Source organism: Apostichopus japonicus, chromosome 8 (assembly GCF_037975245.1).
Source record: "Apostichopus japonicus isolate 1M-3 chromosome 8, ASM3797524v1, whole genome shotgun sequence".
Lineage (NCBI taxonomy): Eukaryota > Metazoa > Echinodermata > Holothuroidea > Aspidochirotida > Stichopodidae > Apostichopus > Apostichopus japonicus.
In genome coordinates this window covers 25,661,932-25,688,648 of record NC_092568.1, presented here as the reverse complement: position 1 = coordinate 25,688,648, position 26,717 = coordinate 25,661,932, and the positions used below count along the sequence as shown (strand labels likewise).

Here is a 26,717-nt window from a genome sequence, read left to right as displayed (position 1 = left end):
TTTGTAGATTGAGCTTGTGCTTGTGAAGATGCTAAGTGTGACCATTGTTAATTTAATTCTATGCGCAAAGACAAGGTTGACATATCCAGATATGTGTCCTTCATACTGTTTGACTTCAATGTTTATCACATTGGCCAAATTATCAGTCATCAATGCTACATATGTGAACTGTAGCAGAATTGCAAGATGATTTTCTTCCTGTTTTGTACATATTAATTTTAATATAAATATATTCAGGTTCATAATTTAATACTTACCTTCTCATGTATTTTGTCTACTTTCTTTTCCATTTAAATGGGATGCTGTCATAAAGAGTACCTTGGCAGGGATGCCACTGCTGAACATTGGCCTGACTCTACCTCGCCCACCACACCCCCACCCTCAAACCTGTATCTGTAACTCTAATATGGTGATTAAAGATCAGAAAATTTACATTAAATATATATTATTTGGTATCACTTTGCATTGCTCCAGATCCAAACCAAATCCATTGGTATCATAACTGATGGTAGTAGATTTAATTGTTTTAGTACCCCATGAGGTTCTGAGAGCTGTACTCAGACATTGGACCCTGGGAGGGGTTGTGTGCTAATTCCCCCCCCCCCTCTCTTTTTTTACCAGAAAAAAAAATAAGGAGTTTTAGTACAGTCTTGCATTTCATTTGCCCCGAAAGAAGCCATATGATATCTTAATATTTTGCCAAAGACATGGAAGTCCGCTTCAATGACCCCTGGGACATGCCTCCTTTGTGTAATTGAAGGTTTCCCTCATCTGCCTTGACTTTGTCTACATGTGGTCTAGTGGATGAGGGAATAGTGTGACTAATACTTAGGCAACTCAGCATTAATGGGGGCAGCATACTACATTGGATCCTCGTAGTCAACAACCAAACTCAGGCAATGTAGTCACAACTGACAAGGTCGAAATATTTTTCCTTTAGACAAGCTCACAAATGTACAAAGCTCTGATTTAAGATGGAGGTAGGATAACAGTGTGTTTCAAGTAATATCCAAGTTAAAGGGGACAAAAACCGAACCATCATCTTCAACTTCTATGAAAGAGGCCTGTGAAAAGAAACGTTCCCAAACAGGAAAAGTGCTCAGTGAAGGAGATAACCTAATTTTGAAGTAGTGTCTGGAGCTGTCATTTTGTGAATCTGTGATGTCAAAGTGCCACTAGATCTGAAACCATTTTCTTTCTCTTTGCTTTTCGGTTGCGTATTTTCCAAGGTTTGCTGCTGAAACCATCAGTATCATGAGGTCACGTTAAGCACTTCAATAGTTTAGATTCAGTATTAACAAACCCATCCCATTATAGAAAATAAACATTGTAATAATAAAGACAAATATTGAAGCACATTTGGGGCTATGATGTCATATGTAGACTGGTCTCGCAGCCTCGTGTGTGAAAGACCGGTAAATGTAAATTGGCATCTCATAAATGGAATAAAATTGTCTTAGCTGTTTGGGGAAGTTGTGCATGACATTTAACACTATCCCAAAGACCAGGGATGATTGGGTTTCGTGTCTCCTTTCATTTTAGCACGTCTTAGAAACTATACAGCCTACATTTAAAAAATACTTTGCTTCTAGTTCCAAACTTTTCCTGGATATTGATGAATGTCGTTAAAGTGTTCTAGTGGGGTGAGTTGGAAAAAAAATGTTGTTTAGGCAAGTATTGGAAGTATTGGAAACTGACAAGCTATTGTAGTAAATCGTTCCCGCGTTTCCATGACGGCTGGACAGACGGGTTAAGACCTTCCCCTGACAGGATGACAGGAGTCTCTTCATGACAAACGAATCGAAAATAGTATTCAAAAACGGCTTAACTTTATTTCATTTTGAAAGTAACACTTCCTATAACAAAAGATGAGCTATTTACCCACATGGTAATGCTCATTTCATGGTCGTGCCCTAGATTTCTGCCTTGAAGATGACGGCCGGACAGACGGGTTAAGACCTTCCCCCTCCCGGATGACAGGAGTCTTGACTTGTGTTGCCAATGAGGTAGTTAGCGCCTATCCACACACGGTTTACACCCTTCAATTTTTGAAGCCACCCATTTGGAGAATGAATTCTTCTGTATGGACCCAATCTCGCTCTGCAACCGAGCGCGGGAGCATCGGGAGAACTGGTAAATTAGTGAAGATTTAGAGCCTGGAAGCCACCCATGACCACGAGTTGCACGCTGGGGCACGCCTACTCAAGCGGTCGATTTCGGAAATTTGTGGCGACAGCACACTCGCACGACCGGCCGTTAGACGTATAGTGGGCTTTATATATAGCGTTGTCGTAAAATTGCTTGCTCTTTATGTAGTAAAATAGAGTCAAAATTGTAATTATTCTATAGTCGAAATTCAGTCATGAGAGCATTGATGACTTTCTTTGCCAAGAGTCAGGGGTGTTATACGATACCCCACTTCCGATAATCCCATGGTTCATGTGATATGTCCGTGTTTGCGGTTTTTGGGCCCATTTTCCCTGTTATGCAGAATTAAGATAGTGGGATAGTATATAGTATGTCGAGGGTACAAGAAATTACATAAGACACAAACTTGGTATTTATCTCAAGTATTAATCTATGTTGGATTTTAAGGTAAATTTTACTGACTAAAATATATTTGATAACAGTATATTTTATTTTAGTATAATTTTATTTGTTTCTTGAAAGTTACGCAAAGTAAATCCGTACCTAGACTTAGATTGTTAATTTCAAGAGGTTAAAGGGTCATGGGGTGTTCTCCATTTGTAAACAGAAGTAGTTTCGCGAATTCTGTGTTAGCGCAGCCAAGTATTTCACTAACGTTCACAACAATGCAATAACCAAAGTCTTCATCACACATTGTCCGTATTTAGTTCTGAACGCGAAAGATCGGATTTCGGCGATGATGGCTGAGTGATAGTTGATGTGAGCTGAAAGCACAGGTAACAATTGATGGTTGTGTGAATTTCATATCATCACCGTGATTCGTATTATTTAGCAAAAAGCGCAAACGTAACGTTACAGAGTACATTAACTAAGAAAGTACCTTAACTTGCCTAGGCCTATGCTATGCTAATTAAATCTTAGTAGCCCATAATTTGATCAGTAACTGAGAAAAAAACAGTAACAAGTACTAGGCTAACATTAATATTAAGCCGCACTTACACTAACTAATAGTTAACCCAAAGGCAATAAAGTAAACCCATGTCCAATTGTACCCAACATAACTTTTCTGTGCTTTGTTTTTACTTATTTTTAACCGTATTCTATTTGTAACTTTAATATTTGATATTTTATGTGTTTTGCTGCAGGGAAACAAATTTCCATATTGTTATGGACGAATTAAATCTATCTATCTCTTAGGATTCCTCAGTTTCCTTAAGTTTTCCATGTTTGCTCAGTGCCTATCATTAGTACAATAGTAATAGCCTAGAAATTGCATTTGTTTCATGATTTAGCCTGATCCTTTCAAGTAAGGCCTAGACTATAGTTCCTAGGCCTACTATTTGCCAGATAAAAGGTATTACTACTATGGTGGGAGATATTCACGTGATAAATGGTTCACTATAAGTGTTGCTCTTGTAGTCATTTACCCAGTGGTAAATGTAAAGCAAATTTAGCCCACCTTTGGTATAAAATGAAAACGTTATCTGATAAAGATCCAGGGGTGGGGTGCTACACCCTCACCTCTACAGCCTCCCCCCCCCCCCAACACACAAAACAATGAAAGTTGTTAGAAGCCCATGTTGAGATATAGATCTCCTCATATGTATATAGGAATCTTCTTTTGGAGTTGCACCCTCACTGCACTCATTTTACTTGTATGCACCCGTGTTCACAAAACGAGAGATTATAACAAGAGCTTTATTTGTACACTTATCAAGCGTTTATTTCCTTTATTATCGTGACAATCGTCGATTATGGCAGCGAATTATATCCAGAACTCAACAGGTTATGGGCCCAGCAGGTTCCAGAGGCTCGTATTCAATGGTAATCCGGACGATTACGAACTTTGGGAAACGAAATTCACTGCTTACCTCCGCACACTGAAGTTGAAATGTGTGTTAGCGACCGAGCCGCCTACCGAACCAGTCCAAGCGGTCGAAGAATATAACCGCAAGAATGAGGAAGTATACGCAGAACTAGTGCAATGCCTGGATGATAAAAGCCTAGGCCTCATAATTCGGGAGGCAGACAACGATGGTAAGAAGGCCTTCGGGATTCTCCGTGAGCATTATCAGGGTACCACAAAACCGAGAATCGTGAGTCTCTATATGCAGCTCATAAACATTCAAATGGCTAAGAATGAAAGTGTGACTAGCTACATCATCAGAGCTGAAAAGATCATTGGGGCTCTGGAACGGGCAAAAGAAGTCCCTGGCAAGAAGCTCCTGATATCAATACTTCTCAAGGGTCTGCCGGCGAGGTATAAACAATTTTCAATCCATGTCACCCAGTCCAACGAGGACATTACTATCAGCAGATTTAAGGTGGCATTGAAGAATTTCGAGGAAACTGAGTGCTTTGAAGTAACTGACAGTGATAAAGAGGGGGATGCAATCCTCAAAATGACTAATCAGCGGACATGTTATGGTTGTGGGTCGACCGCTCATGTGGTAAAAGACTGTGATGAAGTAAACAAACAATGTAAATACCACAAAGGGGCCAAACATCTGGAAAAGGAGTGCAACCGGCACAAGATGGTCAAGGACAGAGTAAACGTTACTTCGGAAAAACACCCAGGTAACACTGACCACACATTCAATTTCTCAATCAGTGAGGGAAAGAAGGGCAACGGCCTGCTTGTCGATACGGGTGCCACTTCCCATGCATTGAATGTTGACACTTTCGTGAGTGTCGATCCAACTTTCGCACCAGGCAGCCACTGCATCGAACTGGTGGACGGGACAAAACTTTACGGGAGTGCCATCAAGAGGGGGGATGCGAAGGTCTCGCTGGTAAACAGTGACTGTAAAATCGTGGAAGTCATCTTACAGAACGCGCTGTACTGTCCGAGCTATCCCAAGAGCATATTTTCTGTGAAGTCTGCAACAGCGAATGGAGTCGAGTTGACGTTCAACAAGGACCGGAGCTGGATGGAGAAAGCGGGATGGTCTTCAACATCAACATCGAAGATGGGCTGTACTATCTTCAAGTAGGTGAGGAAACGGAACAAATGAACTTGTCCATAGATCATTGGCACAAAGTCATGGGACACTGTAATCACAAGGACATAATCAGACTCAAAGATGTTGTGATCGGAATGAAAATTGAGAAACAATCACAAGGGGAGGATGTATCATGCAATGTATGTGTTGAAGGGAAGTTTGTAAACACCCGAAACAGGGAGTCAGACAAGAGAGCAAATAGCCCATTGGAATTAGTACACACCGACTTGTGTGGGCCGATAAACCCCATTGCAAAAGATGGCTTCAAGTATGCCATGTCATTTACCGACGATTACTCAGGTTTGGTATTTGTTTATTTTCTCAGATCCAAGAGCGACTCAGTAACTGCCTTCAACCAGTTTCTGGCTGACTGTTCCCCAATTGGGCGGGTTAGGCGCCTCCGTTGTGATAACGGCGGAGAATTCACTAGCAAAGAATTCACGTCACTCCTGAGAGAAAAAGGTATCAAACAAGAATTTTCATCACCAGAATCACCTCATCAAAATGGTACTGCAGAAAGGTACTGGCGCACACTTTTTGAGATGGCTAGGTGTCTCCTGCTGGAGGCTGACCTCCCCAAGCACTTATGGACCTATGCTGTCAAAACAGCAGCATACATCAGGAATCGGTGTTTCAACAGTAGGGTACAGAAAACGCCATATGAAGCATTCACAGGAATCAGACCAAATGTGGGAAACATGCATATCTTTGGATCACTTTGCTATGCATACACCCATGACACAAAGAAACTTGACCCAAAAGCCACACAAGGTGTATTTGTTGGTTATGACACTAAAAGTCCAGCCTACCTAGTGTTCTACCCTGATGCTGATAAAGTACAGAGAGTAAGGCTCATTAAGATTGTCTCCAAACCAACCAGCAATCAGGAAACACAGACACCACAAGATCTTGTCAATGAAGATGAAGTTCCCATACGGGAACGGGCTGTGGCCACAAATATAGGCCAGTCTGGCCACTCTGGTGGGGCAATTGAAGGAAGGTCAGAGGATCACTACCAATCCTCAGGTCAGAACCAAACTGAACTTGGAGAAGTAGAAGAAAACCAACAGACACCAGATGTTCAGAATGAAACTGATCAATCCAAAAGGTACCCTCAGAGGAAGAGGGCACCACCCAAATACCTAGAAGACTACAAAACTAACTGTGAAGGAGATGATTCATTGTTCAAAATTGGGAATTGTGATAAAGTCCCTACAACTTACACTGAAGCAATAGGTTCAGAGAGCTCTGTAGACTGGAAGACTGCCATGGACAATGAAATGAAGGCTCTGGAGGAAAATGACACCTTCAAATTTGTGAAATTACCAGATGGCAAAAATGTAGTTGGAGGCAAATGGGTATACACCATCAAAGACTCTGCACAAGGCACCAAGTCCTTTAAAGCCAGGTATGTGGCAAAGGGATATAGCCAGATCGCAGGGGTTGATTATTTCGAGACATTCGCCCCCACCGTGAACATGACTTCTGTTCGCGCACTGATGCAATTAGCAGTTCAGCAAAACCTGACAGTACATCAGATGGATGTCAGTTCCGCCTATTTGAATGCTGATATTGACACAGAAATATTCGTGAGGCAGCCTGAAGGGTATGAGGTGATGTCTGAGGATGGTGAAGAGCTTGTTTGGAAGTTGCAAAAGTCTCTCTATGGTCTCAAACAGTCAGGCAGAAACTGGAATCAACTTCTACATGAACATTTGACAAGTGAGGGATTCCAAAGAAACCCTGCTGATCATTGCTTGTACCACAGAGGGGTTGGGGATCAGGACATTTATGTCTTAGTTTGGGTCGATGACCTTGTCATTGCGGCCAGTAATGAAACTCTCATGAGTGAATTTAAGGACTGTATGAAAATTAAGTTCAAGATGAAGGACTTGTTGGAGATATCATATTTCCTGGGCATAAATTTCATACAAGGAGAGGGGGAAATTTCAATGGACCAGAGTAAGTACATCATGAAAATTTTGGACAAATTTTCCATGTCAGATTGTAAACCTAGATCCACACCCTGTGAAGTGAAAGTTGGAAATCATAGTGATCAAAATGAGAAGGTCGACCCCAAGAGGTACAGGGAAATTGTGGGTAGCCTGATATACCTAGCAACTTGTACTAGGCCTGATATTGCTTGGGTGGTGGGGAGACTTTCCCAGAATCTTGCAGACCCCCGGGTAGAAGATCTGGTGACAGCCAAACATGTGTTAAGATACTTGAAAGGCACAGTTGAATACAAGGTTAAGTACCGAAAGTCTCATCCAGAGTCAGTCAAATTGACTGCCTATAGTGACTCTGACTGGGGAAATTCAGCAGACAGGAAGAGTACCACGGGGTATTGTTTCTTCCTGAACGACGAGAGTGCCCCTATATCATGGAGGGCAAAGAGGCAAGCCACGGTTGCCCTCTCTACCTGCGAGGCAGAATATATGGCTTTGGGGGCAACTACCCAGGAAGCACTCTATCTTCTTCAGTTGTTGGGGGGTATGTTTGGGGACAAACTGCATTGTGCATACATAAAAGGGGACAACCAAGGGGCCATCGCTCTTTGCAAGGACCCAGTATTTTGTCAGAGGTCTAAACATGTAGATATCAAATATCACTTCATTAGGAGTGTGCTGAAGGAGGGCAAAATTGATCTGCAGTACTGTCCCACAGAACAAATGGTTGCTGATCTACTTACAAAACCAGCCACAAAAGCTAAGCTGCAGACATTCAAAAGGTTTATATTTGGAAGTTAAGATGTTTTTCATTATGAGGTGAAGAGGGGGTGTTGAGATATAGATCACCTCATATGTATATAGGAATCTTCTTTTGGAGTTGCACCCTCACTGCACTCATTTTACTTGTATGCACCCGTGTTCACAAAACGAGAGATTATAACAAGAGCTTTATTTGTACACTTATCGAGCGTTTATTTCCTTTATTATCGTGACAATCGTCGATTATGGCAGCGAATTATATCCAGAACTCAACAGCCCAATCAAACAACCTAAATATAAAATAATTATAAAAATAATTTGTAGCATAAATACGCTTCAAATTGTACCATTGCATTTCTAAATTGTAATATTATTTTCTTGGTAGCACCCATAGGGAAATAGAGATCTCTATTTCTTTGAGAAGACTCTCGTTAAATTTGCTTCAACATCCTCTCCATATCTCCCCATCCCCACCCTTCCCCCCCCCCAAAAAAAAAGGTGCTTGCAAGCATATTTGACAAAATATACATGTACATGTTCTTTGGGTATACTCTTTGGTCTTTTGTACAATACACAACACTAAGATAATGCATCAGCACCCTTAGCACAATTTGTCTGTTAATGAGATGCAAATACATTCGTCTATGGCTTGATGAGTCGGTCTCACAGCCTGTGATCAGGTGAATAGGCAAGTGCAAATACTTACTCACCCAACGATCAGGTAAATAGCCACAGCCATTACTTAAATAGCATACTGGCACTGCAAGGTCACTAACTTACATTGGTACTTTTCTAGCCTACATTGTAACTTAAAGAACAAAGTTTAGAAATTAGCAATTGAATGAGCAAATGCAGCTTTGAAACGAGGTCAAACAAATTTCAAAATATTCCATGTTGTTTATCATAAGGAAAATTGTTGTTTTTATGTTTAACATGACTTGTTACAACATGTGGTAATGCTTAGCTTGACCTACTTGCAGATCATTAAATGAATTACACCTCCTGTTTGTAGGAATTCTTTGATTTTTGGTAGTGTTACAGCTTTAAATTTAACTGAGCATGTTGTGATTGGTTTGTGAGTGGTATTATATGCACGAGGTTTGGTTATGTTGCAATTAACATATCAGTGGTGACCAGATACAAACAACTGCTTTCAATATTTCTGAAGCAATTTTCATACTTTCTTTGTAGACTATCCATAAATCTTATGGTTGGTCTAACAATATACATAAAAGACTTTTCCTCTTGTTTTCTTTTTTTTCCGAAGGTTGGTATAAAGTTGTTGATATATTTGATGCTGCTTAAACTTTTCCTCCTTTAGTTCCATGAGAAGTTGTGAAAGATCATGTAAGGATGTCAGACTACTTTCAAATCGCGGCAGATTTGGGATTACAAGAAAACCAATTGGAATTTGTAGATGGAAATATATTAGCAGTGGTAAGTTAAACATGAAATAGTTGCGGTACGGCAAATCTCCTGCAGAATCACATTGAAATTACTGGAGGTCAAATGCCATTTGATGTTTAATATCGTAGGTGAAAGTCTGCAAACATAGTTAACTTGGGTGGTCAGCTGGAAAGTAAAGCTTAGGTGAATTTTGTACATGGTCCGTGTATTCATCTTATTAAGTGCAACAAACGTAGGATGTCGATTTTTATTTTGGTCAAAGATCAATGTAGGTCAGAGTTAGAAAACCTTCTAAGAACAAAACTCCCAAGGAACACTTGGATGAACTTCCTATGTTACATCATGCGTAGATCTACCTTAATGGGTACAAGAGTTGAATATTATTATATTGTGGAGATTAATAGAAGTCTGAAAAACTGATAAGCATGGTATGGTAAAGTGTGAATGAACTGCATTCCACATGCACTAATGAATGCAAGAAACTGTTTCTTTCATGTGGAGGTCAAAGGTCAATGTAGGTCAAAAGAAGTCGAAGATAGAAGCTCTTGTTACACAATAAGCTTTTTTGCTGGCTGGCTGTGTCTGAATAACAGCGAAAAGAAAGAACAAACGAACGAAAAGAAAGAAAGAAAATTATTTGATACAGTTACATGAAGGTATTGAATGCTTTGATTAAAATTTTGTAGTAATTGAGAAATTCATTTTTTTTTTTTATCTCCTGCGAATAAGGTTCACGAAAAATGGATAGCATTCATCCTGTCAAAGCTAGCTATCCCTGATGCCACAGAGACTGCATGGCCAGAATGGCGTGGTGAAGACAGTGTTGCGTTTGGAGTGGTTGCCAAACCATGGGTCAGGTTGCAAATTCATGCCATTGAAAATACTCATAATGGTTGCCTTAGGTAAGGTGTAAATTGCATCTGGCTTTTTCATGGGTTTTCTGCATAATCAGACAGGGTTTTTCGCCAGGTCTAGCTTTCACCGGTCACATCACAAGTCATTCAGTTACAAGTCATTTCAGTTAGACAATAAATCATTTATCATAAATCCAGAATTCAAATCAGAGTTATCAATTAGCTGAAAATAATTTCTTTGAATGTAACTTTTATTACTATTTTTGAAACCTGCAAATGTTTCAAATACAGAGCATGTAACAGAATTGTGAAGAGATCTCTTTCCAAGCTGTAGTTCTGTCTGAACTTGTCTAACATACGGATGAACTACAGTTAGTTCCTAGCTTCAGGAGTTGTCAAAAAACTTTGTTGCAAAAAGTAAGCAGGCAACACGAAATGTACTTTTTATTGTATTTTAATTGTCCCTTGGTATATAGCCTAATTAATAGTAATCAGAGAGTCAGAGGTCTTGATCCCAGATTCATCTCTATCAAAAGTATTCTGGTATTAGAAGCATCAAGTCTTCTAAAAAATCTTTATGAGTACCTACGCAAGGGGTTTCTCATTTCTAGAAAATGAGCTTGTTAATAGCTTCAGTTTCAGTAATTGAGAGAGCATTTGCTCTCCCTTTTGATTCTCAGGATAGCATATATGTACTTGATTTAAACATATGTATGATGTCTGGAACATATTACATTTTGAGAAGACTTATTTCTACCATTTACTTCATTAATTGTCAAACTATTACTGTATTAACTGTTCTAGTCAATCCTCCTCCTCCTCATACCCACCAGTGTTATCTCCTCTGCCTTCCATTATAATCATCTAAAATAAAATAATATTTTCATGGGTTTTTTCTCATTAAAGACTTCCAATCCAGGATTCAGGTGGCTTCACACATCAGCAGAATTTCTTTCAGTTTCTCGGAGCTATCACAGCAAGAAATTACAAGTTGCAATGGAGAGAGGCTTATAGAAAGACCAATCCCTTACACAGCCAGCTACAGAGGTTCAAATGTGCAAAAGTATGTTATAGAAATATTAAATCAAACCTTGGGTTTATTAGCTAAGGCCAAACCAAAATGTTAGACACACCGTGATTGGGAGCGTAAACAACCTTACAGAATATTGATTAATGAAGATTGCGGGGTTCAACCATCCTATAGTAATTGTTGGGGGAGTCTGTCATTATTAGGAGTAGCTTTATGTTAAATTAGAGGTGAATGATGAAGGCAGGGGGCATTTGTTTCCTTTTTGAAATGACATATTCTGTTTGGTCCCCTGATCTGCTGCAATTCTTCAAAATGTACCAAAACAAATATGTTATAAACAAACGATGTTTGTAAACGGTTAAACTGATACATCTGTTTCCTTCCTCCATGAGGATTTGATACTTAGTTAGTACTAAATGCTACTTAAAGGAGTAAGCAGTAATTCAACAACTGAAACTGACTTGGAAATTCTAGGAAAAATTTTCTTTGCTCTTTTAAATTTAGACAAAAGAGACCATTCAGCTCCAAAAAAAAAAATGCTTTGCCCTAGTCATTTTAGTTATGCTTGTGTTGTTAACCACAAACAAAACAATGACTGAAGTATCATCAAATCTGAACACTTACCACACGATGTTGCTTTAACACAGGCTGTGTTTCATGTTTTAACTGTTTTTGCTTTGATTTTGATGCTTCATATGATTTACTCCCTAAGCTACAATGCAGTATCAACATCAGGGAAATGGCTGCTTAGTTAATTGTTTATTTGTAGAGTATATAACTTTCCGGTTGGATTACAATAAATTTCTGCCCTGGTTGCTATATGAATGAAACTGAAAGTAGGTCTGTTTTGCTTCAGTTTTAGTAGAGTTTGCTTTGCCTTTCATTGTTTCACTCCAATTAGGTTTTTTTTTTCCCTGCTGTGTTCATACATCAATGCATACTGTACTAAAACAAAGGATATATGGAAAGGAAATGACAATGGTACAAACCTGAAGATATTATACATTGAGTATGGATAGCTTATTTTATGGAACTAGTTGGTGTTCCAGCTGGTAAAGGGAGAATGGGGAAGATTATATGATATCACAAAAAATTGGGTGGGACTCATTTTTGTGTTGGTTGAGTCGCTTGGTGTTTATTTATTTATTTAATTTTTTTCCCCCCTCTCTTTCTTCTCACAGTTTGAAGACATTCCATTAAAACAAATCCTGCTAAGACTGTATAGTTGTCCTTTCATAGAGAGCAAACAAACAGAAGGATCTGATCCACCAAACATTGACCCCCAGACTCAGGTCACCCATGGCAATTTGGTTCCGGTCCTGTTTTGTTTATCTACTGCCAACGTTGTGTACTTAGTTCAACAGAGTCTACATCATACCATACAGGAATGTGTCACATTTAGTCCTGCCATGCTGGCCGACTCCTATGCAAAACCACTGTACGTCATCTATCAGCTGCTACAAATCGTCAACCTCCTTCACAGTCAAGGACTTGTCTGCGGTAACGTCAATCTAACTGACTTTACCTTCCAAGAGGACTTGTGGGTTCGTTGTAAAGGACCGAGATGGAGTCAGATGACACAAGTTGCTCCTCTTGAAGATCCTAACCTGCATAAGAAAGATGAAAAACATGTCAGCTATTACAAACAATTTTTGAGAGAGGTGCCACTCACAGATCTCGAATCTTTGTCCGTGAACTCCTTGTCCGAAATTTGTAGCGCATGGGTATTAGGGCAAATCAGTAACTTTGAATATCTAATGATTCTTAACTATTTAGCTGGAAGAAGAATAAGTAACCCCAATTTCTACCCCGTGCTACCCTGGGTCTGTGACTTCTCGTCCAAGGATGGCGGGTTTCGCGATCTCTCAAAATCAAAGTATCGACTGAACAAAGGGGATCAGCAGATGGAGCTGATGTACGAATCCTCTCTGCCATCGCTGGATCAGGATGCAGACCTGAGAGAAAACAAACACACACCTCACCACATCACCGGAATGCTGACGGACATCACCTACTATGTCTACAAGTCAAGGAGGACACCGAAATCAGTACTATGTACACACGTGAGACGCAACTGGGTACCCGGGGAGTACCCCAGCAGCATGCAGAGGATGCAAGAATGGACCCCCGACGAATGTATCCCAGAATTCTTTTGCGATCCCGAAATATTTAAGTCAATTCACGAAGACCTCCCCGATCTGGAGGTGCCCGTTTGGTGCCAAAACGGGGAGAATTTCATACAATGGCACCGATCGGTTCTGGAGAGTGACCACGTGTCAGAGAGAATACATCGTTGGATAGACATTACCTTTGGTTATAAGGTAAGCATAAGGAATAACTGTTATAAAGTAAGCATAAAGGAATAACTGTTGTAAGGTGAGCATAAGGAATAACTGTTGTAAGGTAAGCATAAGGAACAACTGTTATAAGGTAAGCATAAGAAATAACTGTTATAAGGTAAGCATAAGGAATAACTGCTATAAGGTAAGCATAAGGAATAACTGTTATAAGGTAAGCATAAGGAATAACTGTTATAACGTAAGCATAAGGAATAACTGTTATAAGGTAAGCATAAGGAATAACTGTTGGAAGGTAAGCATAAGGAATAACTGTTATAAGGTAAGCATAAAGGAATAACTGCTATAAGGTAAGCATAAGGAATAACTGTTATAAGGGAAGCATAAGGAATAGTGGTTATAAGGTAAGCGTAAGGAACAACTGTTATAAGGTAAGCATAAGGAATAACTGTTATAAGGTAAGCATAAAGGAATAACTGCTATAAGGTAAGCATAAGGGATAACTGTTATAAGGGAAGCATAAGGAATAACTGTTATAAGGGAAGCATAAGGAATAACTGTTAAAAGGTAAGCATAAGGAATAACTGTTATAAGGTAAGCATAAGGAATAACTGTTATAAGGGAAGCATAAAGGAATAACTGTTATAAGGGAAGCATAAGGAATAACTGTTATAAGGTAAGCATGAAGGAATAACTGCTATAAGGTAAGCATAAGGAATAACTGTTATAAGGGAAGCATAAAGGAATAACTGTTATAAGGTAAGCATAAAGAAATAACTGTTGTAAGGTAAGCATAAAGAATAACTGTTATAAGTAAGCATAAGGAATAACTGTTAAAAGGTAAGAATTTGGAATGACTGTTATAAGGTAAGCATAAGGAATAACTGTTATAAGGGAAGCATAAGGAATAACTGTTATAACGGAAGCATAAGTAATAACTGTTAAAAGGTAAGCATAAGGAATAACTGTTATAAGGTAAGCATAAGAAATAACTGTTATAAGGTAAGCATATTTAAATAACTGTTTGTAACTGTTTGTATCTTTGGAATAGATGTGTATTACTATTAAAATAGTATTCCTGTTCAGTTTATCATGTCTTCACACAGCAACATATGGTTTTGGAAAATTCTAGCACAGCTCATCCGTACTGCAGTTTTTTTGTACGATACAAGTATAATTAGCATAAAGAGTGTGAATAAAATTATGCATGCTACAAACTCAATTACCAGAAATTCAATCTCGCTAACAATGAGAAAAGCAAAGCTTAATTCAAGGTAAAGATTTGATAATTGCATGTGGTGTGAATAATATGAACTGATGTGTATTTTATTAGAGTATTTCCATGTTAGCTTGTAGAGTATTAATAAGTTGTCTGGCATTGAACCTAACATCCATTAGGACTACCCAAGGTTCCCATAGCCTAACATAATCATGTTGAGCATACTGCCCTATATTGAACACAAAAGCACTCTAGAAATTCTTCTCATCAAAAAAGTGACCTACATGACTGTATAATGTAGTACCAAACTTTTCGCTGTTAGCGAAGAAACGGTGTGGGCCTTCAAGTCATATGCCTAATATAAAGAGCTTCACTCAAACTTGACTCATGAACAGTACATCAGATGTTTGTTATGATATTAATAACATTAAATGAAAATGATTGGTACATCAAATTACTGCAGAAGTATAGACCACACACACACACACACTCACGTCATTAAAGCCTGAAGTGTGTTTATGTGCCACTATGGTTTGGGGTTTTAATTTTGCATCTTTGGATAAAGTGATGATAACTTTATTCATTGATGGCTCAATCTTTCAATCCCTCATTGAAACTTAAACCTTTTCTTTATACAAGGAATACTTGAGATATAAACTCCTCTAAGCATTTTCCATTATGTAGGTTAATCTTTACACAGCAGTTTCTTTTCTTGTCCTTCAGCTTTCAGGTAGTGCTGCTAAGAAATCTATGAATGTGTTTCTTCCTGTAATGGATAACCACACCATCCCAGTAGGTCATGGCATTGTCCAATTATTCCATAGCCCACATCCAAAGAAACTGACACCATCACCATATATGGCAACAGATGCCCCCAACATCCCTAGGACCAAACTGAAGGCTCCAGTTGGAGTTGGTGATGCCAAGCGTACTACAGTCCATGATGAATTTGTGGTAAAACAATTTTTTTAAAGCAGAGCTGGTTTCTCTCATTTTTAACTTTTGGTTTAATAGGACAATGTGGTAAATAATTTTAAATTATTATAACAGTTCATTTCTTGATATCAAGTCTGGTCATTTGCAGCAGTTTACCTAAACTTGAGTCGAGTCATTAAATTGAGTTGTTGTACTATCTCTCCTCACAAACTTGTTCAAGTCATTTCACTTTTTGAACATCAACATTAATGACTTCAGTTTTGAATTTTTTTGACTTGAGACATAAGTTAAGCAGCTTTGATCCTAAGTGCCTAAGCTCCTCTTTCTGATCAGTTCAGGTCCTAATCATGCTAATGAAGCATTTTTCTGTGGGTGTTCACAGCCTTGGATATATATGATTGTAAAGCTTCCACTGTTTTTCTTTGATTGTTCAAGGTTTCTACGGCAGACATTGCCAGTGATGTTTTAGTTACCTCTGAGGCTGCAGCCCCATCGAGTAGCTCTACTCAGGCAGACCAGATACCTCCTTATCAATCCGATGCCAGTGAGCCCATTCCTTCTTTTGATGTAAGCTGACACCTTCATTTCGCTGTAACTTTCTATCCATTTCTATTTTTCTGGGGATGTATTAAATGTTCTCTGGTTGGGATAAACTATTCTTTCTTCCAGCTGTAAACAGAGACTTCCATTCTTCATCTCAATGCATATACAGTGGTGCAATGGCATTACCCTGCCTATTGTTGAATTTGAAAATCGACATAGATGCTGCTGTGTAGTCTTGTCAAATGTTCTGGATGAAGATTGATGAATAATAGATTCGAGGGTATTTGAAAGCCAATATGAGGAAAGTTGGTTAGGCTTTGATTGATGATGTCATCATTGTATTGCATATTTCATTGTTCGTTGAGCATATATGCATAAGAACTGTGTTCTTTTGTTTCATGGAAATAAACATCCTATAGGATATATCCTTACAATTATGAATAACTGTGGTAATTGGATGAACCTGTCATCATGCTAATGCATATTCATGGTGTATTATTAATTTGCATATTCATGGTGTATTATTAATTTGCATATTCATGGTATTTCTTACGTTGACAGGTTTCGGTAGAATCTGTAGAATCCAGTATGGAGAAAGGGGAAACTTCTGCCATAAACAGGTTGTCAACAGGTCCTGATGTTATGCAACTACTGACTGGTGACGATATCATAGGCATCAAAAATCCTATCAAGAAATTACCATTCTTCAGGTAAATGTGTCTCTGTCTATAAATTAGACAAGGGGAGGAGATGAACATCTTCTGCAGTGAAGGCAGCAGGGGTGGGGGGGGGGGGGAATGGGGAGAAATGGGGTGAAGGTAGGTAAAGTGTGTGCTATTAATATTGCTAAAGGTTATGTTATCGCATTTGTTTGTTTTTTATTTAAAGTTTCCCTTATACAGAGGCTTTTCCTTTCCAACCGTTGACACAAAATATCAGTCTACCAGACTTAACTTGACATTATGCATAAGCAATTTCATACTAAATGAATGTAGTCACTCTGTATCTAAAAGTTTTATTCTTTTGAGATATTTAAAGATGTACATTATCATGGAAATTGACAAGTTATATAGTAAACATTGTAGTTGATAAAGTTCTGGAAGCATATCAATCTTCTTGTCGATTATAATAAAATAGACGAAACAAAAGTAGTTGCATGCCTTGTATTCAAGCCATTCAAGGGTAGCCAGTTATTTCACCAATATGCACCATTACACACCATTATACACCATTGCAAAATGCTGGTCTGTCTCAATAATAAAAAATTTCTTTGATACCTCATATCCTGACATGATATGAAACCAAATAACTTTTAGTAGAATGAAACTGCTAGTAGGTTTGTTTTAACAAAGCTTGTGATCTACATGAATTGTGTCTGTTCGTAGAAGTTTGTTGAGCATCTAGGTATCTATGCAGCAATCTATATGGCAATATTATTGCAGCTTAGAACCCATCAAGATAAAGAATATCTAACCCTAGTGAAATGACATTTTGAATTAAATTGTTGAAAACTAGGAGGTATGTTAAGTTGTCATATGAACATTTTGTTCAGAAAAATAAATTGTTGAGATGACAAGATACCACAAGTATACCATTCATCATTTAATGTTTCTTGACAAAATATTATCTTGTTATCTGAAAATTTTCCTCAAAAAAGTTTTCTTAGTGTAGGAAATATGTTCTTATCTTGGTGGCACTTTTAAGCTGCTGTACAATCTTCTATCTTAAGTCAATGAAAGTATGCTTCTGTTATTTACTGAAAGATTTCCTTCATTAATCTTTCCTGGTTCCTCAGAGGAAAGAGTGACCTTGCTGAGAAGACAGAAGCGAGGCCGGAAGATTCACTTATTAAACTTCCCGATGATTATGACCCTCTTGCAGCCCTCTCTCAGGTGGAGGCTCTTTTCTCTTTCACTTCCAAGTCCCTTCATGGAGTGCCAGTTCCATCAAAGCAGGTACAAGTCAATATTGTCAAAATTATTAAGTGTTTTGTGAATGGTTTCAGAAAGTTTACAGATATTTTCAGTCAGTTGAAATATATCAAAAAACAACTCTAATGCAATAACTTGCCTTAAAGGTAATGACTATTGTAACCCCAAAATGCTTCACAGTCAAATAATGGTCAATTATCCTTTTACTGCTGCATTCAAACTATTTACCAAACAATGATATATATAATTATTTAAGTTAAATAGTTATTCTACAACCCTTTCTATCTGTTATATTCATTATTGTGTCTCATTGGCTGATATGACATCATGTGACCATTCCTGGCCATCCGTTATTTTTCAATAACGGGTAGTTTCCTTCATTAGTATGCACAATTACCTAAAAGGACATGATAGGTTTGTGAGGGAATATAGAGACTGTCTGTTGTTGCTAGGCAACACGGTGCAGTGTTACTTTCATGTTTCAAGGACACTGTACTGAGAAAGCACATTAATAATGCAGACAATTTTACTTAACTTTGGTGCACATTTCCAGTGATCTTGTGGTCAGTGCAAACAAAATCAGCGTTGTAACTTGTATGAACAATCATTGATACTTATGGCACAAAAAGATACAACATACATAACTGTAAAATTTGTAGCATTTAATAGATCTATATTTCAATGACAATTATTGTATGGTTTTATAGTAGCAACCTTTAGTAAAAGAAAATGGATTTTTTTTCCAGAATTTTTTTGTACATCTGGAAAATTCTCCTGTCCTGTTATGTTTAGATGACCCATGATTTACTGTATTTATTTTCATTCTGATGTTCTCTTCTTATTGACAGGCAGCTTTTGAAGAAACCTTTGATAAGCTTGTTGAAAGAGATATGCTTGCCTTGGGTTGTACCATTGCTGAACTATTTCTTGCATCCAAACTGAGAGCCCAGTATCCGAGACAGCCTCTGGAACAACGGAAGAATCTTATATTACGAGCACTAACAACAGATTGGATGGAAATACCAAGGTAATGTAGCAGTGTGCACGATAATGGTGAAACGTTGTAACAATTTCCCTGAGATAAGAAAACATCAATATCAATAAAGACAATCTGGTTGACCTTATCTCATCTGTACTCGAGCGATGTCTTATTGATACAGTATTCTGAATATAACTTGAGCAGTAAATATGGACCAGATGGTGCTGGATGGAAAATCCTAATTTATTAATTTCTAAGTTTATTGAAGTTTACAAACTATTCAACATTATGGAAAGAAAGCATCGGATATGAATCACTCTTTTGAAAGAATAGTTTTCATTCGATGATCAAAATAGAGCACAAGGTTTGTCATAGGTGACCAAGTTTGGGTTTGGTTTGACATTGTTTCCTTTACTCTCTGTCCCTAAATTTTGCTGAAATTTGCTTAACAATTCTTTTTCCCTCCAGGCCATGTCGAGATGTCCTACAACTCTTGCTTAAAATTGATGTTTCCTCAAGCAGGGTGTGTCATCCAGTGCAGCCTTTCACTTGCAACTTTCTTCTCTCTCCGTACTCTGAGATTGTTGCATTTCCTCCATTCTTCCCGGCTCTTCATCAACTGGCCAAAGAGCTTAGCGAGGCAGACACATCTATCGCTCGTCTCGATTGCCTTACCTCCCTGGATCCTTCGTTTACCTCCGAGATGAATGACTTAAAGAGACGGAAAGTTCACATCGCTCGCAGATGGATGCCGGAAGTTTTAGTCGACCTCAACGAGGAAGGGAAGGAAATACTCCTTCTGTATCTGCTAGATCTTTTCAACAATCATGAAATTGGTCTTCTTGCCTTGTTGCTGCTTTTCAATAAGCTGGCACAGTTTCTTGGGCCACAGAAAACTGCAAAACATTGTTTGCCAATCATCAAATCCATATTTGAGATGGACCACAGCTCTTCTCATTTTATCCTGATCTATCACCGACCTTTTCTCTCGCAACTACTTGTCCGTCTGGGGTGCAGGATATTTTTGCGACATCTGGCTCAGTACGTCGTGATGGCGACCAATGGATTGAAGGATTGCCCTATCCATAGCATTGAGGATGAATCATGGATACACAACGGCTTCTCCCAAAATTCTGCCGCAGACACTGTAAGTTTTACATCGCAATATGGCTGCGATGGCAAAAAAGATCTGTCTTATGAAGAGGATGTGTTTGATTTGACAGGGATCAATCGATGTGAAGACAGAGCAGACCAGTTTGTGGATGATGAGGAACAGTCAGATGGAGAAGATATGAGCTTGTCCGAAGAAGACCGAAGTGAAAGTATTAGCTTAAACTCTCTGCCGACCAATCCAGATGCAACCAGTGTCAGCTCAATCCCCTTCATTAATGACGTCGTTAACAACGACGCAGAGAGATCCTCGGGAGATGATGAAGTTACCGACAAATACATCAACATGCCACAGGATGATGACAGTAGAACTCAGGAGGAGGATAGTAATTCACGGAGAGGAACCTCCCCAGATGCGGAGAGAAATTCCTCGGAAGGAGAGAGACGATCACTTGACGAAGAGAGGAGGTCTTCCAATGGAAGCAATTCCCTGGCAGTTGATGGAAACGTCGCTGGAAGTTTTCAGAGCCATTCTTCAAAGAATGGCCGTCATTCTCCGGATGTCGATACCGACATGGTGGGAGAGAAGGAAGATAATAGGGAACATACATTGACACCTGACCTTCTCCACACGAGACATAGTAACCTCTACTACCCAGTCGGTGCGCTGCCGGACCTGCCGGTGAACGTCAGCTTAAGCGAAGTGTCTTGCCAGAGCGTGAGTTGGTTAGCGGAGAGGATCGGCCCCTCCCTCACGGGACAATACCTCACAGTTCAATTACTAGAGGCGTTGACTCAGTGCTATGCTAGTAACCATGCGGTCGACCACCCTGAGTCTGATAGTTTGTTAGATGTCGACGGTTAGTATTCCTACCAAGCTATTTCTTGCATCATATTTACAATGGTTACAATTTTATCAGAGTGTCAGACAGTATATCTAAACATATTTGCGACTTATTTAAATATTTGAACCTGCTAGCTGGCTCTATCTGTTTTATATTACCATTTGTGTGTGTTTGGTGGAGAGAGGATTGGAGAGGGGAGAGGATTGATACAAGCAAATAAGAAAAGAATGAAAGTGGTATTTCACAATTATTTAAGAAAATTCCTTAATCATTCCTTTTGTTATTTGTTTGTGAAACTATAGCCTTCTTGACTGTAGGTAAAACTTGAAAATTTCAGTTTTATTAAGATTCATTAATTTATCAGTAGTTTTATGTTTTACCGCTTCACTATGTAGAGACTATCCTTAACTGATATTATTTGTACAGTGTGGTACAAAGTGACAATAACATGGTATTCTTTCACAAATTGTTTAACCCTGTGGTATATAAGTATATCAGATATGAATTGAGAAACACAAGCTTTCTAATGTTTTTTTTTCTATTGAATCTGTTTGTAATGAATTATTTTGTTTGTTTTCATGTCTTTTTTTTAATGACAGAATTGTACATAAATGGTGACAGCTATGCCAGGGGTGTTCTTCAATGCATAATGGATATTGTGGACTTGTATGGAGATGAATTCATATTTCAACAGTGTTTACCATTCATTGAGAATAGTGTGAGTATTTGACACAAAATAGAAATTGTATTCTTGTCTGGAAGATCAAATTTTGCTTGGTTGAATTATTTAAATATTTACTTTTTTCTATGTTTCTCTTATTTGTATGCTTTCATTTTGTACCTTCGTGCATATCTTCCCTCAGGTTGCCTGTGTTAAGAAGAAGGTATTGATGAAACATGAAGCTAGCTTAGTGGCAAGTATGGTACTATTAACATCCATACTTGAGAGAATCACAGAAAGACAACTCCACGAAGTCAGAAAGGTAAGTACCACTTGGGCAATGATAATATAGCAAGCTTAAAAGCATTGGAGACTCGCCCCAAACCACTGAAAGAGCTAACTTTCCGCAGCTTGCAAGTGACAGTTTTGTTTGTGTCGCTACAAAATGCAGACAGTAATGAAACGTGATACCTTGTTATCTTTAGCTGGACTTGAGATGTCCATCGCTGTATCGTTTGTGCACTGTGCTGTAGGTATTGACCGCAGCTGTACGTACTGACTGTACACTAGTGTCTAATTACCGATGGTAGCAAGCTGTGTGTGTATATTTACTAGGATCAATGGTGGTGTCTAACACTTCTGTTACACCTCATTTGAAACTAGGTCAGATAACCAGCATTAGACAATTCTGTTTGCGCGAGTCTTCACACCCTTTAAGTATGGCATGACAGATATGAGATTATTACTGCATGGGCTACAACGGTGCAGCGTGGTGAAACATTGCAACACATGGTGAAGAATTGTAAAACGTTGTGAAACATTGTACAGCAAAGTGAAGAATAATTCAACATAGTGAAGCATAGTACAGCATAGTGAAGTATAGTAAAACATTGTGAAGACTAGTACAACATGGAAGGTAAAAAGTTCAGGTTTAAATCATTTTGAGACTTTCTCGTACGTCATGATTCAATAGCTTAGTGCATCGTTGACAATATGTTGTCAAATAGCACAACCAATGGACTTTTCTCGATTTGTTGCCGCCCCCCGCCCCCTCCTAACCCAACACACCCTTGGAAGGCATGAAGTTTATAGCTCCTCAAGTGTTAAATAGGGGCTGTGCATCCCCTCTCCATTTCTTTACAGAATATTTAGATGGGCCTCTCCCTCCAAACTGACAGAGAGTCTTGTATGATTTTTTTTTGTATAATCTATCCATACATGATTCATTTGTTGGTTTTTTTCTTTAATATGTATTAATACTTTTTTTGATCTTAATACCAACAGGTGATCACAAAGAAGATCTTGTTTCCTGTGATCAATCTATCGTCTTCCTTGAGTCACATCTTTCCCTCCGGTGCCTCGGCTAGGAATGCCCTTTGTCGTAAACTGGTGGCAGCGATCACCACCCTCGCTCTTCGATTAGGACGGGAGAGAGGGCGGAACGAACTCAAAATGCTCCTCAACAGTTTCTTCCTGAGTTTCGATGTGATTAACGGTAGCGTCTCGCTAGACTCTGGTAACAATCTTCATAGATCTCTACTTCCCTAGTGTATTCATGCCTTACGGGCAAAGTGCCTTTGCAGTAGGTTAAATAATTCAGACCGGTGTACCGTGGAACTGACCTACAGTACCAGTACAGCAACATGAGTATATGAATACAATTAGAATTCCACTCCAGATCAATATGAGCATAAGGATCAACCAGGGGGTGGGGGGGTTACAAGTACTAAATATTGCGCAACATTATCTATACTAGATATACAGAGTATGTGTACATATCATTGTATATAGTATACAGCAAGTTAGCACATGACCAAAGTCAAGGATTTTCGGCAATTTGTAGCTAATGAAATCCATACATTTTCTTACAGCACATGAAAATTGAATTGGTAATTTCAAAGTGACTGTGACATTTTGCTGCAGTGTACATTTGAATGAAATTCAAAGAATTCAGCAATGGGATTTACTTTTCAATATTCTTGGCAAACAAAAATTTTCCTAAAAAAAGTTATCCCATTTATACAGCACTTCACTTTTAATTGTGCTAGACCTAGCCATGAACGTTCCTACCCAACCTGTTCTTTCAGTGTTGGACAATTCGAACACTAGCACTCCAGATGTGTGTGAATATTTTCAGATTACTCAAAACATTCATAGAAACTACATCAATCACCACTTCTTATAACTGGTGATATCTGTTGTAATGAGGTTTCACAAACATGTTGCTGGATTCTTAAAAGTGTTGAAAGTGTCTGTGCAACTCTGTTTGGAACCATTTCTAAGTACATTCAATATGGTAGCGTTTATTTCTGTGACGACAAAAATACTGCAGACTTGGAGTATAGTTCTTGCTTAGCATGTCTTTGCATGAAGGGTGATGTCACATGTGAGGACACAAGTACAGCAGACTTAGAGTATAGTTAATATATGAAATGTCTTTGCATGATGGGTGAGTCACCTGGGAGGACACAAGTACACAGACTTAGAGGATGTCATGTGGGAGGACACAAGTACAGCAGATTTAGGGTATAGTTAATGCATGGCATGTCTTTGCATGATGGGTGATATCATGTGGAAGGATACAAGTACAGCAGACTTTAAAGTATAGTTCATGTACAACTGCTGTAACGATGCTTCTATACACTTCCTCAAACCCACAGCTAACAATCGGAAAGTAAGTAGCCAGAGCACGGACAGTGATGAATTCTACTGTGAAATCAAGAAAGATTCTTTGACCAACCAGTATAGGATTGGAACTCCAACCAAACTAGAAGATTTTAAGGGAGATGAGAGCTTACTGAGATCACCTTCAGCCTGGTCCCCAGGGCTGACTGGTAAGACAGAAACATTTAATCAAGCAGGTCCCCTTCTCCTCCACATAAACTTATTTCCCCCCTTCCCTTTAAAGTCACACTGTCACTCCCCAAATACTTCTCATCTAATATTTCAAATCGTTGTTTTTTAAAGTAATCTATTGATCACTGTCCAAAGTACAGGGGATCATTTGCTATGAACCACTTGTAAGTTTGTGATGTGCTTTAGTTTTCATAAATAATGATATCATACTATTTATTCTAATTAAGGCTTTCCTTGACTGATAACACTATTAAGATTCCATACAAAATATACATAGTGTTAGGGGGTGTTAACACGTTTAAATTACTGAAACTTAGATATATGAATATTCAAAAGTAGGGCCGTTATAAAGTTGACGTTATGCTTCAATCACATTTGATAGCCTCTGAAGAAGATCCTGCTAGGATCAAAACGTCAGGCCAACTTACTTTTACACATTCTCCTACACAGGCTCTTTAGTCGATAAGCAGTTTGCTAACAGTTTTATTTTATTTTGACATTTGATTCTTGTCAGGTATTGCTGAAGGTATTAATTCACCGGAATCCAAACTCAACCAGGAGGCAGCGCAGCAACTGGCATTAGTCTTTACTCCAGAGATGGCCTATATTGCCTATGTACCTCTGTGTAGACTTATAGGAAGGTACGTATATCCAACCAACAGTTGCCAATTTGATACAAAGAATTGTTTGGAAAGTAGAAACTAGATGTTGTGTTTCATCTTCCTTTGCTGAAAAGGATTTTTTTCTTCAAGATATTAAACTCACAACTGATCAAATTGAAATTTTCGGATAATTATGGGTCGGTCTTTGAGGGAATGGAGTTTTACAAATTTTAGACAGAGCAACAGTCAGTTAATGCTACAAGAACTATTTCTGTGAATTCAGAAGGAATTTTCTTCTTTTTTTCACCAAGAGATACCAGTGTCAGTGAAATTTAGGTTGTAAATGATTATAGATGTTGTTTTATAACATGTAATCAGGAATTGTTTGTCTCAGACATCTGGAGTTACTTTGCCACCTTCACCCCCATGTTTCATATTCAAGTAGTCCAACATTTGGTAATTGCCAATACAAATGTCTCTTGGTACCATTGTATCATGTGAGAGGTACTTTGGTAGATACTATTTTTGCTTGGGTTTGAATGCAGTCAAGATATCATTTCTGAAAATCTTTAAGTTTTGAACATTATCGTTAAATACTCACTAGAAAACTTGCTTTAGGTAAGCCCTTTGCACCTTGTTGTAATTTTGGTTCATTTAACTATTATGCGGTGGTCGGTATTCCCATCAGAGAACTGTATTAAGCTTTGATAAACACACCTTGGCTGCTTAAAGTGTTTGAAGTGCACATTGCTGTTTGTTTTCATAGCATCCACATGGAGAACACCATCCCGAACCATGATCTAATTTGGAAGCTGTACAGCAGTCATGAAAAGGTCATCTCAAACAAACCTCACCAGAATACCAAAGAGCGAACCAAGGAACTAGGTAGGTCACATGTGTGTTTCACATACCGTACTGCCAAATGACATGACATCATCACCTTAGCAGAATCACTGGGGTGGTTGTACTACCCATGACACGCTCACTTGTTGTGTAAGACATCTATAAACATACTGTGTCTGATGTAGAGAGGATTATAGGGTGGGTTATTGGTGCCCACGACCTACCCAGTGGTTGTACATGTACATGGTAAGGTTACAGGACCATGGATATGATAGGTCACCAACTACCGGTACAGTGGTTGTTTGTGACCCTGCATCCTAGCACATTGTTCATAAATAGAATCAACGAGTGGGTCAGGTTAGGTGGTTATGACCCCTTCACCATGCATGATTATAGGTAACAGCATCAGAGAATTGTGTTGAAATGTTGTGATTGAACCCCTTATACTACAGATTGTAAACATCCCTTTAAATCATGTAAAACTCCCTTTAACTCATTTTACCATCTTAGCCATTTTAGTATCTGGAATACATCAACTTTTAATTTAGATCAATTAATAATCCTTTGAGTGATTTGTTAGCATTATGCCTTATTTATATAACACATTAAGATAAAACGATCACAATACCATGACCACATTTCAGTTCCAACTGACCACGTTTTGATCCCCCTCATTGGTACTTTAATAATTAATGTGATTGGCTTGTACATTTTACCCTATCAGAAGAAATAGAAATAGTCAT

The 26,717-nt window shown here is 38.5% G+C and overlaps 2 protein-coding genes across 5 annotated transcripts in view; both read left to right on the top strand.

The window, feature by feature from the left end:
* Positions 1–2,764: 2,764 nt before the first annotated feature.
* LOC139971284 (WD repeat-containing protein 81-like) overlaps positions 2,765–26,717 on the top strand; it is a 47,041-nt gene continuing 23,088 nt past the window's right edge. For 2 of the 4 annotated variants that reach the window (XM_071977608.1, XM_071977604.1), the window contains exons 1-17: positions 2,765–2,924; positions 9,183–9,298; positions 9,998–10,170; positions 11,029–11,185; positions 12,334–13,473; positions 15,392–15,622; positions 16,040–16,171; positions 16,709–16,857; positions 17,943–18,102; positions 18,927–19,105; positions 19,526–21,027; positions 21,612–21,730; positions 21,876–21,995; positions 22,958–23,189; positions 24,334–24,507; positions 25,044–25,170; positions 25,898–26,016. In XM_071977608.1, the coding sequence (XP_071833709.1) occupies positions 9,215–9,298; positions 9,998–10,170; positions 11,029–11,185; positions 12,334–13,473; positions 15,392–15,622; positions 16,040–16,171; positions 16,709–16,857; positions 17,943–18,102; positions 18,927–19,105; positions 19,526–21,027; positions 21,612–21,730; positions 21,876–21,995; positions 22,958–23,189; positions 24,334–24,507; positions 25,044–25,170; positions 25,898–26,016 (4,798 nt within the window). In that variant the 5' untranslated portion in view covers positions 2,765–2,924; positions 9,183–9,214. Of the gene's footprint in view, positions 2,925–9,128; positions 9,299–9,997; positions 10,171–11,028; positions 11,186–12,333; positions 13,474–15,391; positions 15,623–16,039; positions 16,172–16,708; positions 16,858–17,942; positions 18,103–18,926; positions 19,106–19,525; positions 21,028–21,611; positions 21,731–21,875; positions 21,996–22,957; positions 23,190–24,333; positions 24,508–25,043; positions 25,171–25,897; positions 26,017–26,717 lie in introns of all 4 variants that reach the window. The other 2 variants (XM_071977605.1, XM_071977607.1) reach the window with 2 other exon arrangements.
* On the top strand, positions 3,903–5,141 carry LOC139970553 (uncharacterized). The gene has a single exon (XM_071976338.1). It carries the CDS (start codon positions 3,903–3,905, stop codon positions 5,139–5,141), a length of 1,239 nt encoding a protein of 412 aa, XP_071832439.1.